Raw genomic sequence first — 18,081 nt, 5'->3', positions numbered from 1 at the left:
GACAGACAGACAGACAGTTAGATAGATAGGCAGACAGGCAGGCAGATAGATAGATAGATAGATAGATAGATAGATAGATAGATAGATAGATAGATAGATAGATAGATAGATAGATAGATAGATAGATAGACAGACAGACAGACAGACAGACAGACAGACAGACAGACAGGCAGGCAGGCAGGCAGACAGACAGACAGACAGACAGACAGATAGATAAGTAGACAGACAGACAGACAGACAGACAGACAGATAGATAAGTAGGTAGACAGTTAGGCAGACAGACAGACAGACAGACAGACAGACAGGCAGGTAGGTAGGTAGGTATGTAGACAGACAGACAGATAGATAGACAGATAATTTTTAAATAGATGTGTCATGTTTCAGCTGCAACAGTCACTAACAGGTGTAATAGCTTCTAAATTTGCAGCAACAATTTAGGGAAGGTCCCTGTTTTGTTCCAGCATGACTGTGCCCCTGTGCACAAAGCTGGTACAAAGCTCAGCTCTGGAATGAACTTGAACAGTAATTGTGGCTTTCTTGATGAACATCAGCACCCAGCCATACAAATACTGTCACCTTTTGACTAAATGGGCACAAATTCCAACAGACGTTTCAAAGTCTTCTCAGAAGTGTGGTTGTTGTTCTAGAGAAAAAATCACACAGAGGTTTTTAAATTGGGAATTCCAAGGCCAAGTGCCTGACCTTAAAATTGTTCTTCTGATGAATAGGTACAAATACCCACAGATACATTATAAAACCTTGTGTATCAAGGCTGTTATGGCTGCAAGGAGTCCATGTTTACATCCCTCCTACTAATCACAAAGCAGACACGCCCCCGAGAGGCCTTCCATCTCGTAACCATCAGAGCCATAATTCTGCTCTTTAAGTCCGAGCGTCTGGTCATCAGTCAGACACCATTTGGATTGAGATTTGATGGTGTACATGTTTCAGATCAGCAGAAGGCTCTGGACCTGTGAGATCTTATGTTATTTCCACCAGAATTACAAGACGAGACTGAAAATAGTTCAAGCAAAACTTCTGCTTCCTAGGAATGAGGAAGTGTGACTGCGTCACTCCGTCTGGGACGTCCGAGTTACGCAACCCAGAGAAAGAGAAATCGAATTAGAAAGAAATCATTTAGAAAGTTGTGTCATGAGGCTGCGAGTGAGCTGCACAGTTCCTCAAAACGCTCGCTCGCTTTCTGAACCCCAGTTCCAAAAAGGTTCGAGTTCAGACCTGAGAGCTGCTGGTAGCGGCAAACCCATTCATCATCCGGCTTCTGTCGGAGCAGCTTCATGTCCCTGGTAATAACAGCATTCCAATCGTTCAGAAGATTCCTGAACCTGCGTAATGATGCAACATGCCCAGACAGCGCTGCCAAGGTGGATACGACAGGCACGAGGCAAAAGCAAACACTGAGCAGGGCACGAATCCCTCCTGGTGCACCGCACACTTATTTATTTACCTACAACTAGGGAAACTTTATAGCAGACAGGGAGGGGGAACATGCCAAACGTCTTATAGAGAGTGACCCGAGGCAAGGTTGGAACCTAGTTCCCCCCTCACTAACTTAATGCATGTGTGCTAACTTAATGAATAGAGCACAATCTACTACAAACTAGGTTTTACCTACAACTAGGGTCACTTTATAGCAGACAGGCATGGAGAACATACCAAACGTCTTATATAGAGTGACCGAAAGAAAGGTTTGAGCCCAGTTTTACCCTAACTAATTGCTAACTTAATAGATAGAGCGCAAATGTAATGCAAATTAGGTTTTACCTACAAATAGGGCTATTGCCCTACCTAAGTAGACATAGAGAGAACATGCCAAACTTCTTGCATAGATTAATCAAAGGGAAAGTTTAGAACCTAATTTTTCAGATCTTCCCCACTACCTGCCCCAACACCACACTTTTACCTCGTCAAGTGCAACAAAGGGCAAGTTAAAGTTATAAAAACTCATGTGGACACAGGGAGAACATACTAAACTGCATACAGACAGTGATTGAAGGCAAGGTTTGAGCCTAGTTCTCCCCTCACTAACTTCTAATTTAATGAATAGAGCACAATCTACTACAAACTAGGTTTCACCTACAACTAGGGGTGTTGCCCTAAAAACAGCAAACCTACGTAGACGTAAAGAGAACATGCCAAACTTCTTGCATAGATTAATCAAAGGGAAAGTTTAGAACCTAATTCTCCAGATCTTCCACACTACCTGCCCCAACACCACACTTTTACCTCGTGAAATGCAACAAAGGGCAAGTTAAAGTTATAAAAACCTATGTGGACACAGGGAGAACATGCTAAACTGCTTGAACCCAGCTCTCCAGATCTCCCACTATACCTGCCGGGACACCACGCCGCCCCACTGACAGACACTTGTACTGAAACTTAATAGCGGTGTCGTAATTCGCATACTACCGTACTACGTAGTGTGCAGCGCTATCGACCGTGCGCTGGGCTGCGTACTAATCTTGCATACTAGGTAGAACAGTAGTATACTTCAGCACCAACCGTCAACCCAGCGAGCTCACAAAATGGTTACGCGATGCCTTCGTAGCAGCCGGTCTGAAGAAGCTCAGTACAGAGGGGGAATCGGATCATAACATCCGCAAGACATTTTAATAATCACTAACAAAATTTTTAAATGTATTTTGTTTTGCTCAGATTTGTACAGTTTTACACTAATAGACGATCATGTGTTGTTAAATAAACTAAAAATGATAGTATAGTGAAATGCTCAATATCGGTAACCCCCACTTTGTGAAAGTGGTACAGTCTGATAGAGAAATTCCGAGAAGTGAGAGCTGAAGGTTCAGAGAACTTCTGATTCCAGGAACCGGAGCAGCGCTGCTTTCCAGGAAAAACAATCAGGTGAATTTCTAACAATTCATAATTATTTTATTAATTATTATTTAATATCAAATTCGTGTTTTATCCAAGTCTGTAATTCTGTATTTTAGTCTGATTCCACTGTGTTTAAATCACTTTATAACAAACCCAATTTCAAAGCCAAGTTGGGACTGTGGGTAAAGTGTAAATAATAATCATAATAATCATAATAATCATAATAACAATAATAATAAAGCAGTGATTTGTAAACTGTATTCGTGTTTATTTAAAAACAAACACAAAAAAGAGATATTTAATGTTTTAAAAGTTGATGTCAGACTAAAATGTTTGTGTAATGATCAAAAACCCTTATAACACTTATATAAACACAAAAACAAAGATTCAATCACAGATAAACATGTTAATGTTTATTATGATTGTAATTAAGTACAAAAGAAGCTCTAACAAAATGTTATAAGCAAGCGTATAAACATAAGCATAGCTGAAGAAGTACATATAACGTTCCTGATTTCACCTTCTACAGTCCAAAACATTATTAAAAGATTCAATTCATTTTTTATAGAGCAAGGTCGATGATCCCTCAGACGGCACAAACAACCCAGCATGGTTGTGTAATAAATATAACCCCACGAGCTCTGGAATACTTCAGAAATCTCTCAGAAATCTCATGAGTAAACACAGTTCATCGCGGCTTCAACAAATGTCAGACTAAAATGTTTATGTACTGATCAAAAACACTTTTATAAATACAAAAAAATTTGGTCGCAGGTAAACATGTGAACGTTATTATGATTGTAATTATGTACAAAAGAAGCTTTTACAAAATTCTCTATTGTTTATAAGTATAACGTTCCTGATTTCACCTTCTACAGTCCAAAACATTATTAAAAGATTTAATTCATTTCTTATAGAGCAAGGACAAAAAAACAATATTAAATACCCGTGATCTTTGATCCCTTAGACGGCACAAACAACCCAGCATGGTTGTCAAATAAATATAACCCCGCAAGCTCTGGAATACTTCAGAAATCTGTCGTCAGTTAACACGGTTCATCCCGGCTTCAACAAATGTCAGACTGAAATGTTTGTGTACTGATCAAAAACACTTTTATAAATACAAAAAAAATTCGGTCGCAGGTAAACATGTGAATGTTTATTATGATTGTAATTATGTACAAAAAAAGCTCTAACAAAATGCTCTATCGTGTATGAGCAAGAATAGCTGAAAATGTATAACATTTCTGATTTCACCTTCTACAGTCCATAACATTATTAAAAGATTCAATTCATTTTTTTTAGAGCAGGGCTGAAAAACAATATTAAATGCGTGTTATCTCTGATCCCTCAGACTACTCAAACAACCCAGCATGGTTGTGTAATAAATATAACCCCACAAGCTCTGGACTACTTCAGAAATCTCTCAGAAATCTGTTGTCAGTAAACACAGTTAAAACTGTAAACATCAACAACATCCAGGAATGCCCAAAACTCAAATCACGTCTCGTCTACTCTGATCAACAAGTTGTTTTTGCCCTGGAATTGTTGCTTAATGGATGTTTTTACGTGTTGCACAATTCTGTGTGTAAGCTCTATAGATTTTCGTACATAAAAATCCCAGGAAATGACCCCCGCTGTCACGCTGTTCTGATTACTGATGTGAACCTTATTTGAAGGAGTTGTGCTGCTTTTCCTGTGAGAAGTGAAGTGAGAGTGTTTATTGTGTAAACCCTGAGTACTAAATCTGGACTGATACGACCTTCTGAACTTCAGGTTGGCTTACAAAGGGTTGCATTTCCCACGCGAGCATTTATTTAAATTAGCTACGTGTAACTTAAGATGTTTGGCCAGTGAAAGCTCGGTCCCCAGACAGACGGGCCTGTAGGAGTATTATTATTATAGGAAAACAATTAATGTATAAACAGAATCCTCAGGTTGAAATAATTGCTCTCATTTGCTCACAGCTAGAAAATGTCACAGTGAGGGAACAATGTGCAAATCTCACATCGATCATGATTTTGAAAGGTCTGTTTTTCTGTTTTTAAATGTGTGAGCTATCTAAGCTAATCTGTAGGTTATAAAATGTCAAAATAAGTAAAATTCTTCACTTCTCAACAGAAATGGATTAAAATAATGTAAAACCGGCTGAGACAAAAATAAACCGCCGCTCTAGTCAATGACACATATGGAAAACTCCACTTCTGTGTCGAAATCCCCACTTAGGACTTTGAAGCGCTCGCTTACAATTACAGAACAGCCGCTTCTACTCTGAAACAGTTTCCTACGAAGCGAAAATGCCCATTTGCAAAGATTTTCGTCCTAAAACAGCCACTTTTGTGTCGAAAAGCCAAGTTTTGTTTTAAAATGTTTACTTACAATGTTGAAACACTTAAAAATGACCACATGCAATATTGAAATGCCCGCTTTGTGCTAAAACACCACTTATAATAATGAAACAGAGCAAGAACATGACAAACAATGATAAAATAGCCAATTATGATGACGCAAAAAAGCTTTAGTGGGTCAGTTCATCACTATACACACCTTGTTTCTACACTCACTGTCCATTTTATCAGCTCCAATTACCATATAGAAGCACTTTGTAGTTCTACAATTACTGACTGTAGTTCATCTGTTTCTCTGCATGCTTTGTTACCCCCTTTCACCCTGTTCTTCAATGGTCAGGACCACCACAGGACCACCACAGAGCAGGTATTATTTAGGTGATGGATCGTTCTCAGCACTGCAGTGACACTGACATGGTGGTGGTGTGTTAGTGTGTGTTGTGCTGGTATGAGTGGATCAGACACAGCAGTGCTGCTGGAGTTTTTAAATACCGTGTCCACTCACTGTCCACTCTATTAGACGCTCCTACCTAGTCGGTCCACCTTGTAGATGTAAAGTCAGAGACGATCGCTCATCTATTGCTGCTGTTTGAGTCGCTCATCTTCTAGACCTTCATCAGTGGTCACAGGACGCTGCCCACGGGGCGCTGTTGGCTGGTTATTTTTGGCTGGTGGACTATTCTCAGTCCAGCAGTGACAGTGAGGTGTTTAAAAACTCCAGCAGCGCTGCTGTCTGATCCACTCATACCCGCACAACACACACTAACACACCACCACCATGTCAGTGTCACTGCAGTGGCTAACAAAGCATGCAGAGAAAGAGATGGACTACAGTCAGTAATTGTAGAACTACAAAGTGACAAAGTGCTTCTATATGGTAAGTGGGGCTGATAAAATGGACAGTGAGTGTAGAAACAAGGAGGTGGTTATAATGTTATGGCTGATCGGTGTATATCACTATAAGATCGTCAAGGGCTGCTTTTATAGCATTAGTGAACAGCGCCCTTCGGTGGCCCCGAACTGAACAACAGCAAATGTAAAGCAAAACTCTTATAGCTCTTAGCAGTGCTGGTCAGAGGGCATCGTGTAGCTGAACGCCGTGTTGACTTTGCTGGGTTTTCTTCTCTCTACAGAGTTTGTAAGCATGAGCAGCGCAGTGGACGACTGCATCCAGTTCACTCGCCACGCGGGCGACGTGCTGTTCAACTTCAACCGTCTGCGCAGCCGGAACATCCTCACCGACGTCACCGTGCTGGTCGGTGGCCGAGAGTTTCACGCCCACAAGGCCGTGCTCATGGCCTGCAGGTACGAGTGTTCCTATTCAAAATTCAGTAAAATGAAGAAACAAATTGACTCACTTAGGGAAAGTACATGAACCTGCATTCGTTAGTCTATTTCGCTTCATTCAAAGTGTTTAGTCGTGTAGGGACATTTTATTTTATATTATACACTGATGAACCAAAACATTATGATCACCCCTTAAAAATGGAATAATAAAAGCAACGCACAGAACGTGAAGGACCTGCTGATAACGTTCACAGTTTTTGTTAAGTCCATTCCTCAGGTGGGTCAGAGGAATTAAGTGGGTGGCTCAGGTGGCTCTATCTGAATCACTATCATCCAGTCAACCGTCTACACAGACATGTTTGTCCAAGTTCTGGGGCTGCGATTGGTATTCCTGCCTTGCGTCCAGTGTTTCCAGGTAAATCGCAGTAAAAGCAGTTTAGTTCAAATCTCAGTGTCTGAGGAAGGGAAGGTCGGTTAAGGTTCCTTTTAAGGGCGCTCAGGTGGCGCAGCGGGATATTCCGCTGATGCACCAGCACCGAGTTTCTGAACTCCCGGGTTCGAGGCTCGGTGTTGCCCCCGGTCGGCTTGGCGGCATCTGGCGGGCATGATTGGCAGTGCCTGCAGCAGATACAAATTGGCCACCGTATCTGCAGGGTGGGGACCGGACTATATGGGTCTTCATACACTGTGTAAGGACCCAGATTGGCAGAAGAGACGCCCGTGCAGGAAGCGGAGGAGGGCTGTGCACGTGTAAAGAAGGCGTGGGCAGCGGCGTGCTCCTGTTGGATGCAAAATCTGGTGTCTGTCAGCAGCGAAAGACAAATTGGATGTGCTAAATGAGGAGGAAAAATGGGGAGAAAAATGCATAAAAAATAAAAAAGTTTCCTTTTATTGCTGGAACACATTGGGCACAGCGTGAGAATCCACTGCTGGCTGGTGTAAAGAAGTACCCAGCAATTTTACAGGTGTCTGAGGGGTGGGTGCAAGTCTGTAGCTCTCCTCAGCCAGTGAAGGTCATTAAAAGTGATTCATCTGGTCATTGGTCCATGTTTAAGTCGTAACTCTTCGTTCCTTCTCATTTTTCAGTGGCTTCTTTTACTCCGTCTTCATCAACACAAACAAAACCGACTCGGCGGTCGTCAGCTTGGACCCGAAGGCCGACCCCGACGGTTTCGCCGTCCTGCTGGAGTTCATGTACACTTCCTGTTTGACGTTGAAGGAGCAGTTCATCGTGGGGACGCTCAACACTGCCATCTACCTGCAGATGGAGCACATGGTGGAAACCTGCCGACGGTTTATGGAGTCCAGGTAGCACAAAGTTACACTGTATGGCCAAAAGTATGTGGACACCTTTTCTAATTGAGTTCAGGTGCTTTAGCCACACCCATTGCTAACCTTTTAGGAAAGCTCAGCCCTTCCTGGTTCAGCCCCTGTGCACAATGCGAGATCTGACTAGTTTGGAGTGTAGGAACACCCGGGATGAATTGGAATGTAGATTGGGAGCCAGGCTCAGTCATTCAGCATCAGTGCCTGTCCTCTATCTATCAAATACTGTTTTGAATAAATAAGCACAAAAATACTTGTGGAAAGCCTGTTATGGCTGCAAATGTGGATAATTTTGGATCTTAACCAAGCTCATGTTCACGTGTTCACATACTTTTGACCACAAAGTCTTAGCATTTTAACAGCATGAAGGGACTAACTGTAGTTCTTCTTTCCTCAGGGGCTTGAACATAAAGCTGCCGGGCGAGGAACCGCCAGCGTGCTTCAGGGCCCGTTCTCCTCCAGTGGTGCACTACGCAGTCAGTACCTCCACAAGCAACCCCACCCGCTTCTACACCCGCCCCCCTCCGCCGCCGAGTTCCATCTCCAGCACCAAACCACATTCCTGGAAAATTCCACACAGCGGCGTTTCAAACCCGGGTGTCTGCCCAGGCGGAAATCCGAGTCCCGGTCTGACCAGACATCCCTCGGTTCACATCAGCGATGCGAGCGCGACGTCCATCCCCGGCGCCCGTCCGCCAGTGCTGCACCAGCTGGACCGGACGGACAGGAGGAGCGTAAAGGAGGAGGAGAGCGAGCTGGAGAACTTCGTCCATTCGCACATCGTCGACCCGCGCAGCCCTCTGAAGTCAGACTGCCAGCCGAACTCTCCGGCCGAGTCGAGCGGCTGCGGCGGCGAGGCGGCGGCCTCCCCGAAGGTGCACAACTGGAAGAAGTACAAGTTCATCGTACTCAACGAGAATCCGCACCAGAACGCAGCAGAACTGATCCGGTCCGATGCTAACAGGTGGGTTATAATACATCATCTCATGAACGTGGACAAAAACATGTCCAGTTACGGCTGCAACATTTATCTGAACCCACTCACTGGTTGCTGAACCTTAAATATACACTATATGTCCAAAAGTATATGGACAGTCTTTCTTATTACACATTCACACACGTTTTTGCAGATAATAATTCGCTCCTCTAATATGCGTGCACTCACGGGCCGTTTCTTTTCACCTGCAAGAGACGTATGGACGCCTGTGCAGGCACCTCGACCAGCCAGCAGAGGCCGCAATTGCAGCAGCATTGAGGAACTCGGTCTGCTTCCCACTCAGGCCAGACCACTGCTCCACCCGTTCCAAACGTGTCCTTTAAGACATAGTTTGACTTTTTTGAGGTCTCGGACTGACCTCACAAACTACATTTTGACTGGATGGGCACAAATGTCCACAGACACATTTTGAAATCACTGTAAAAAAAAAAACCTTCCCAGTAGAGAACGGTCAGGCCACGGTTTTAAAATGGGACGTCCAAAGTTTTGGTCACATGGTGTATCATCCAGCTGTCGTGGTAGAACATGCTATGCTGTTCTAGCTCCAAGCTAACGGTGGTACAGATGTTAGACTGTAGAATTATCAGCATGTTGACGCTGTACTTGGTTTTGTCTGCAGATCTGAAGGGAAATGTGATCAAACCCTGAAGGATCAGTCGTCGTTCTCCAGCCCCACTCACACCCCGAGAGACGAGAACATGGGGAGCAGTCCGGAGATGAGAACCGGTCAGTGTGTTTCCTCTTTCCTCCATATTGAGTCATAATAATGAGGCCTGTTGTTTCTATGTACAGAATCTACTATGTCCATATATTAGTCCAGCGCTTTAATGCTAATCTAACGTCGTTACAGGTGAAAAGCCCTACCACTGCACCGTGTGCGGAGCTCAGTTCAACCGGCCGGCGAACCTCAAGACCCACCTGCGCATTCACTCGGGGGAGAAACCCTACAAATGCGACACGTGCGGCTCCGCCTTCGTCCAGGTGGCTCACCTGAGAGCTCACGTGCTGATCCACACCGGAGAGAAACCGTACTCCTGCTCGGTGTGCAGCACCCGCTTCCGGCATCTGCAGACCCTCAAGAGCCACATGCGCATCCACACGGGCGAGAAACCCTACCACGTACGTCATCCGGCACTAACATGACACGAGAAGTCACCAAAAATATGTGGACGCCCGACCGGGAGCTTGTGTGGCTATAACAGCCTCTATTCTTCAAAAATAGGCTTTCCACAAGGTTTTGGAGTGTGTCTGTGGGAATTTGTGCCTATTTGTGATGTCAGGCACTGACGCAGCCTTCCGATTCATCCCAATGGTGATCCATAAAATCAAGATTTAGACCAAGGTAGGCTGTCGTTTGCTTTGTGCACAGAAAAGGGCCTTCCCAAAACTGGAAGCACACACTGTAATATGCAAGTCAGCATCAGTGCCTGAGCTCATTTTGGCTGAATGGGCACAAGTTCTCACATGCACATTCCAAAATCAGCCTAATCTGAGAAACGAATGCTTTTAATGCTGCAGCTCCATAGCAATGTTCTCACAGCATGGTGTCCACATACTTTTGGTCGGTATAATTTCATACTGAACGTTTTTAAGTCACCTGTGTGTGTGATCACGGTCTGTTTTTATTCTCTCGTCAGTGTGAGATGTGTGATCTGCGGTTCCGCCACAAGAGCCAGCTCCGGCTACACCTGAGGCAGAAACACGGCCCCGTCACCAACAACAAATCCCCCCATCACTGAGAGCCGGAGGGACTGTTTGGTCTTTTTGGTGCAGCTTTCAGCCGCGCTAAACGCTTGCAGTTTGTCTTTGTTACTAGTGCGCAAGTCTAAGGCCGTGTTCACGCAGTCGTTCTTCGTCTTCAAGTCTGTCTGAAAGGGCGTACGCGCCGCTCGGGTGGCTCAGTGGTCTGTCGACCCAGCCTGGCTTCCAAAACACACGATAGGGCCTCCGCGCCTGAGGGAGGGATGTCGGCCGAGTTTCTTGTTTGTGCTGCAAATGCGACACGCGACGTCTACAGAATAGCGTAGCGTGTCTCTGTGTACGTGATGAGGTCCTCTGTGAGGTTCCGCCTCTGACAGGTGAAAAGAAGCGGCAGGCAGCTGCAAAAAAATGCATATATGTTTTGTCATCGAGTTGCAGATGAGGATGTTGGCGGAGTTGGCACACAGTGCTGGCAAATTTGCATCTTGAACTACTTATAATAAATAAGTGGTGCACCAGCGTCGAGATTTTGAACTCCTCGGTTCGAAACTCGGCATTGCCACCGGTCGGCTGGGCGCCATCTAGCGGGCATAATTGGCAGTGCCTGCAGCGAGGGATGAACGGAATATGTAGGCAGGGTCTTAAAACGCTGTGTAAGGACCCTAATTGGCGGATAGAGGTGCCTGTATAGAGTGTATGGGTGGAAAAGGGTTCCGTTAAGGGCTGCACGTGGGTCAGAGGAGGCGTGAGCAGCAATGTACCCACCTCGACTGCAAATCAACGGGATCCCCAGCAACGGAAGACAAATTTACTACACTAAAAATGCATAAAATATATATACTGATGGCTGTGTACTAATTTATGGATGTACTACAGAGCGATGTGGATTAGGACACAGCCATAGTTGCTTGGAAGCCACCGGCTTTTCTGTAGACTGGACATGAGAATTATTCGGTATTATTAAGTCCGTAAAAAAATGCAAAAATATACCAATAAAACGCAATAAACACAAACCTGGACCATTTTGGTTGAGAGTTAAAAGCCGCCTTGTTTCTCCTTCATCTCCTCCTGTAACCTGAGTGACTGAAGCTCAGTGTCTGATTGGCTGCTGCATTATGACATCACAGTGTGCCCTGTCAAACGTTCAAACTTGGACAAAACCTGGTCCATGTAAACACAGCCTAAAGACCCAGACACACCATAAGCTTGGCGTTCGTGTTGCTTCATAAAGTGGGCATGGTCACACTCACTGGGACCAGAAATGCTTTGCCGTTGTGCTTTAGTTAGCTATTTAGTAGTATCTGACTTGTCTTTTAGAAATGAATTCTGCTTTTGCAGCTTCATAGATGCAGTTTATCGTCTCTAAATGTGTCCGAGGGACAAGATCAGGTCCAGCGTGAACTCTTAAGTTTTAAGCGACGGGCGTTTGTTAGCAAGCTAAGCTAACTCGGCCCTTACAAACAGTACGAAACAAGCGCAAAATAGATGAACACATTCTGATCTATGCTGGGAAAAGTTCTGCAAAACCTTTTTGGTTAAATATATTTACACTGGAAGTTGTTGCAGATTCACCTACCAAAGTGAATTAAATTGGTTTGAATGTACTGAATTATGCACATAAAAACCTGCAGTGATCAGGACTGCATCATGTAACACGGTTCAATCAATCATTCGGTTCATGCGTCATGTAATACACAGGCAAAAAAGAAGTCCAGCTCAATACGATTTTCTAATATAACCACAATTCAGAAGAAGTTGGGACAGCATGGAAAATGCAAATGATAAAAAACACAGAGTCTCTTACATTTACATTTATTTGACTTTTATTTGATTGCAGACAGGATGAAGCTGAGGTATTTCATGTTTTGTCTGGTCGACTTCATTTCATTTATTAATAAACATCCATTCCTGCATTTCAGGCCTGCAACACATTCCAACAAAAGTTGGGACAGTAAAGCATTTACCACTTTGTAATGTCTCCGTTCCTTTTCACCACACTTAAAAGACGTTTTGGCACCGAGGAGACCAACTGATTTAGTGTTTCAGCTTTTATTTTGTCCCGTTCTTCCTGCAAACACGTCTTAAGATGTGCAGCAGTACGGGGTCGTCGTTGTCTGGATCGAAGATCACAGGCGTTCAGCTTAAACTTGCGCCTTTGGCCTTGCTTTAATGATTTTCTGCACTGTAGAGGGAGAAAATCCCTTCCAATCTTTATTTGAGGTTCATTGTTTTTAAATATTTCAATCATTTTCTCACACATTTGTGGACAAACTGGATCCTCTGATCATCTTTACTCATCAGAGACTCTCAGCCTTTCCTGGATGCTGCTTTTGTACCAAACCATGATCACAATCACCTGTTTGGAATCACATCATTATTTAGTTTTTCACCTCATTACTCGCCCTCAATTGCCCCCGTCCCAACTTTTTTTGGAGGCCTGTTTGTTGCAGGCCTGAAGTGCAGGAATGGATGTTTATTAACAAATGAAATGAAGTTGACCAGATAAAATATCTCAGGTTCATCCTGTTTTATTTTATTTGCATTTCCCATACTGTCCCAACTTTTTCTGATTTGGGGTAGTGGACTCGTATATTTAACATATTTTAATTGTTTCATGCATCCTGGGTGAAGTTAATGTTTCTGTATCTGCTTTACATTCATGAATGTTATTTTGAGGCTGTTTTTATGTGGTACTCATGACGAGGTTCTCTGTAAATCATTTAAACTGTTATTTAAAGCTATTTTATAAAAACGCTGTATAGTATTTTGATACACTGGGGCAGGTGGGGCTGTAATAAAATATTTCATATTTCATATTAAACGTGTTTTTCTTATTTATTTCCTGGTGTTTTTATGGTTTTGCGTGGAAATGGCCTCTCTGCTGGCTAACCTGGTGAACCACAACAGCACAGGAGAGGTTTGTTTACTGTTAGCACTTAGCACAGGAGTCCGTCATGTTTGTGATTGGAGGGATGCAAACCCAACACAGTCCAGCCCAGTTTCAACAGTCCATTAAGGTTCAGATTTTATGTAATTAAAAGGATAAATAAACAGAAAATCCACACATTGTACAAACGCAGTTTGTTCTTGTCATAAAAGATGCTACGAAATATCAAACACAGACATTATTGTAGACATAAAAAGGTGATGAAACAAAACCAGGACTAACAAAGATATAAAGTAGGCATAAAAAAGCCTCAGTCGGGCAGCCAGGGTCCTTTATATGTGGAGTTTGCATGTTCTCCCTGTGTCCGTGTGGCCGCAAGTGTGAGTCTTACAAGGTTGGCAGGTTTTATCATAGTGAAAACATACAGGACATAAAATAATAGAATATACATAAAATCAAGCCTCTCTTTCGAAGATCTCCTTCACATCGGAGAATACCTGTACAAATCAGAAAAAAATCATTAAAAGTGTGACTGTAGCCACTCAGGTGGCACAGCGGTAAAACACGCTAGCACACCAGAACTGACATTTCAAACTTGTCGGTTCAGAACTCAGCTCTGCCATCCAGCGGGGGTGGCTACACGAACAATGATTGGCTTGTTGTTCATACAGGGTGGGGAGCCGGATAGGGAGCTCATAACTGATGCAATTACGACCTCTGCTGGCTGATCGATGGAATAGTGCGTTAATCAGGGTGTAGCTCTCCGTACACAAAGCTGATCCACATATGAACGCGCCTCATGCAGGTGAAAAGATGCAGTCGGGTGCTGCACACGTGTCGTCGGAGGTCTCGCTCTCCTCAATCAGAAGTGGAAATCAGCATCAGTAGAGAGGAAGCGTAATGCAATCAGGTAATTGGATACGACTAAATTGGGAGGAAAATTGGGGGGGAAATGCAAAAAAAAAAAGTGTGACGAGTGCTCCAACAACAATGTGCAGTATAATTGACTAGAAGTTGAGTTTAAATCCCAGGACTGTTGTACATTATGTTGCCGAAATAGCAATATGTGTCCCCAGGTAATTACTGAGCTCAGGAGTTTTAGCTACATTAATGAATGAATTATATTAAATAAAATGTCCAACTTCATTTCGACAGTTTGTTCTGGTGAAACTCCAGCTCCAGTGAACATGTTTGGGGTTCACTGGAACATCGACTGTGAGCCATGGCTTCTTGGCTAACATAAATGGCTAACTAAATCTCTACTAACCAAATGGGTACACGTTACCCCAAAACACTCCAAAATTCTGTACAAAGCTTCCCAGAAAATTGGGGCAACTCCTTATTGATATACCTACATATTTGAAATGGGTTGTCCAACAAGCTCATGGTCAAGTGTTCACATACTTTTGACCATATAGACGCCTGTCCACCTGGTTATGGTTCCCGAGGCTAGTGAATTTTTAAAAGCAGGCGTGTTTCCAAATGTCTGTTAACAACACTGTAATTAAGTTGTACATATAATGTAAATGTACCTGGTTAACAGAGCGTGAGGCGTCAATGGTGTGAACTTTACCCTGCTTCTTGTACTGCTCTATAATGGGAAATGTGGACTGCAGGTACGTCTGGATCCTAAAAACAAAAATCAACCCCATACGATCAGAGTGAAGGTCAGAAGATCATGGTATGATGTTGGTAAAGACCGGAGAACATCTGACAATTAGGAAAGCTATAAATATTCGATGGAAGCACCTTCTTTCCAAGCTCTCTTTGTTGTCATCGTCCCGGCCACTGGTCCTCCCTCTTTCCAGACATCTGTCAATGCAAACCTGCAACATGCAACCAGTGACATGGACTCAAAAAATAATACAACATGATAATTAAACACCACAAAAATGTTTTCAATATATTGTTTAAGAAACGTAATTAAGGATTCAAAAATAATTTAAACTCAATATTTGATTCAATTCTCTCAGAGATTTTTCAGTGCACTGGGGTACTTCTTTGCCTCCATTCTCATCAAACATTTATTCATTCATTGATTGTTTACCATCACTTTTTTCCTATTCAGGGCTGCGGTGGGTATGATTCACTGGGCAAAAGGCGGAACACCTTAAACAGGTCACCAGTCCATCACAGGGCAAACACAGTCATTCAATCCTCCCAATCCATATCCGTACTATTGATTGTTTCTCTACTTTTAAATCCCAACTTAAAACTCACCTCTTCAAGCTAGCCTACTACTAATCTTTCAAACTTGATTGGTACTACTACCCCAGTATTTGTTTAACAGTGGTTACATTTGCCTGTTTAGAGATTGCATTGATTTTATGGATGAGTTTGTACTGATTTTTTGAAATTTATTTTATTGTATTTATCTTTATTGATTTTTCTATTAAATTTGAATGGTTTATTGATGTCTGTTACTTTCTTGCTTTTGTAAGGTGTCCTTGAGTGTTTTGAAAGGCGCCGTAAATAAAATAGATTATTATTATTTTATTATTCATACCTACTCATACATACAATTTTGTATCTCCAGTATACCTGACTGCATGTCTTTGGACTGTGGGAGGAAACCAGAGCTCCCAGAGGAAACCCACACAGACACAGAAGGAACCCTGACCGCTCCACCTAGGTATCAAACCCAGGACCTTTTGGCTGTGAGTGCTACGCACCGAGCCAACATGTGGCCCATTGGTTGTCTGTTATCTGGTGATACTTTCAGTTATGCATGATAATGTGATAGATGATAACGTGCAGGTATTTCAGCCTGACTGCATCATTTGTGCTACCTAGCTGCACACCATTGGCAGTGCACCACTTAGACATACTGTTTAGTGAATTGGCACACAGCTCCACCTTCAGGAAGCATAAATAGAGGCTCATTAAATTTTAAGTGAGTTTGGTCCCGTCCTAGTGAAACAATTACTCTCTAACCCAACTCTCATTAGAGGCCACGGCTGTCCCATTAGGGTAGCTGGTTATAAAGAGACCCTTCAGTAAGAGATGGACGCCAATAAAGCCTGTCTATATATAAAGACTTATTGGTGTAACCAGTCCCAGAAGACCAAGACACGACTTACTTTAGTACTACAGTCGAAAAAGAGGACACATTTGACTTCTGCTTTGCCGTCCATGCTTTTCATCCAGCCTTGCAGGTTGTCCTCATCTGGAGGGAAGCCGTCAATAAGGAAGTGGAAATTCTTCTCATCTGCTTTCATGGTCTCCTCTATAGCCTAGAGATTATATAAAATATAAAAACTGACATCTTGGTACAAACCAAAACCAGACATTTGGGAACATCTTGACAGTATTGGATCTTGCGTATTGTGATGTATTAAATGTCATCACTACTTGCCTCCAACTCTTCACATCAGCAGTTCCAGTTCTTACCCTGACAGTTGGTCTGTGGTAAGGTCTAACGAGCTCATGGTTAGATCAGGTGTCCTAATACTTATGGCCATTAGGAGTATGCAGACAAATATCCAGCAGAACAGATATACAGAAACCACCAAGCAACACCTTAACAGTGGCAGTGGTAGCTCAATGTTCTAGACCAATAATCGGAAGGTCCCTGGTTCAGTCCCGACCATTGGCAGATTACCATTGTTGGACCCTTGAGCAGGGTTCGATTGCTTGGATTGTACACGGTAAATCTTGTATGTTGTTTGTATAAAAGGTGTCTGTTAAATGCTGTATTTGGCCTAATTTCAAGGTGGAATGAGTTTCAGGACTAAGCCTTGGGGGACGCCACATGTCAAGGCTGTTTTAAATCCCAATTGCCACTGGTGACTAAATAGCTCCGACCTTCTTGATATAACACTCATATAACGTACATAATAATATGGCTTTAGCTAAAACATACACACCTTACTTAGTAATGAGACAGTGATCTCCACTGGAGCAAACTGGCCCTGCTTGAAGCATCTGTCGATAACATGGCTAAATTCCGAGTCTGTTCTGCAGCGCTCCTTTCTCAGCAGGTCACCAGCGGACAGGTGGGTGTAGCTGAAGTGCTAAAAGAGACGGACAGGGGTGTTCGGGTTATAATTTACTGTATTTCTTCAATAGTTTAGAAGTTGTCTATTCAGGCTGTGGCTTTGTGAACTCTAACCCAGTGTGGCACAGAAAAAAAACACTTTTATAATTATTATTTTCTTGTTGTTGAGTTGTTTGATAGGCTTTAGCAGGATTAAAAAAATAATATTAATTTTATTTGGTCTAATTATCAAGATAATTTACTCCAGATCCAAGAATGCCAGTTATTCATGGCTATTTAACAAAGTAAAATGACATTTTAGAATCCTCAACACCACTTAAAAGCTGTTTCAAACAAAATCAGACAGAGCAAAACATTTGCAGAAACTGAACCCCAACACTCATGACATTAATGCCCTTTTCCAGGTGTTTGTATACTTTGACTTCACCTGTATGTGTGTTGTTGTTACCTGGATGATTTTGGAGCACTGCGTCCCTTTCCCAGCACCGGGTCCCCCCAACACAAACACAACCTGTGGCTTCATGGAGAGAACAACACCGGGTTCCTTTATTTTACTTTCACTTTCATTTCACATGAAATTAAACCAATTCAAACAGGGGAAACTTTTCATAGTTTCATATGAAAGCAGGGGGGTCAAGTCTCATCCACAAAGGGCTGGTGGAGTAGCTGCAGGTTTTCATGCCAC

At 43.0% G+C, this 18,081-nt stretch overlaps 2 protein-coding genes across 2 annotated transcripts; one reads left to right on the top strand and one right to left on the bottom strand.

Moving 5' to 3' along the window:
• Nucleotides 1-2,842: 2,842 nt before the first annotated feature.
• On the top strand, nucleotides 2,843-13,333 carry bcl6ab (BCL6A transcription repressor b). The gene is made up of 7 exons (XM_062993778.1): nucleotides 2,843-2,880; nucleotides 6,335-6,506; nucleotides 7,575-7,796; nucleotides 8,212-8,778; nucleotides 9,431-9,537; nucleotides 9,662-9,930; nucleotides 10,449-13,333. Exons 2-7 carry the CDS (start codon nucleotides 6,346-6,348, stop codon nucleotides 10,548-10,550), a joined length of 1,428 nt encoding a protein of 475 aa, XP_062849848.1. The 5' UTR covers nucleotides 2,843-2,880; nucleotides 6,335-6,345; the 3' UTR covers nucleotides 10,551-13,333.
• Nucleotides 13,272-18,081, bottom strand: LOC134312098 (UMP-CMP kinase-like). The gene is made up of 6 exons (XM_062993779.1): nucleotides 17,845-18,081; nucleotides 17,266-17,412; nucleotides 16,480-16,632; nucleotides 15,149-15,225; nucleotides 14,932-15,028; nucleotides 13,272-13,896 (listed from the first exon to the last, which is right to left on the bottom strand). Exons 1-6 carry the CDS (start codon nucleotides 17,917-17,919, stop codon nucleotides 13,855-13,857), a joined length of 591 nt encoding a protein of 196 aa, XP_062849849.1. The 5' UTR covers nucleotides 17,920-18,081; the 3' UTR covers nucleotides 13,272-13,854.

This window comes from Trichomycterus rosablanca, chromosome 4 (assembly GCF_030014385.1).
Source record: "Trichomycterus rosablanca isolate fTriRos1 chromosome 4, fTriRos1.hap1, whole genome shotgun sequence".
Classification (NCBI taxonomy): domain Eukaryota; kingdom Metazoa; phylum Chordata; class Actinopteri; order Siluriformes; family Trichomycteridae; genus Trichomycterus; species Trichomycterus rosablanca.
This window is presented reverse-complemented; position numbering and strand designations above follow the sequence as displayed.

Bases quoted from the DNA above. Each gene is read 5' to 3' on its own strand.
- bcl6ab (XM_062993778.1), top strand. From the start codon at position 6,346: ATGAGCAGCGCAGTGGACGACTGCATCCAGTTCACTCGCCACGCGGGC. The intron at 8,779-9,430 runs GTGGGTTATAAT...TTTTGTCTGCAG, and splicing joins ATCCGGTCCGATGCTAACAG to ATCTGAAGGGAAATGTGATC. The intron at 9,538-9,661 runs GTCAGTGTGTTT...ACGTCGTTACAG, and splicing joins CAGTCCGGAGATGAGAACCG to GTGAAAAGCCCTACCACTGC.
- LOC134312098 (XM_062993779.1), bottom strand. From the start codon at position 17,919: ATGAAGCCACAGGTTGTGTTTGTGTTGGGGGGACCCGGTGCTGGGAAA. The intron at 15,029-15,148 runs GTGCTTCCATCG...TTTTGTTTTTAG, and splicing joins AAAGAGAGCTTGGAAAGAAG to GATCCAGACGTACCTGCAGT. The intron at 13,897-14,931 runs GTACATTTACAT...TGATTTGTACAG, and splicing joins CCTCACGCTCTGTTAACCAG to GTATTCTCCGATGTGAAGGA.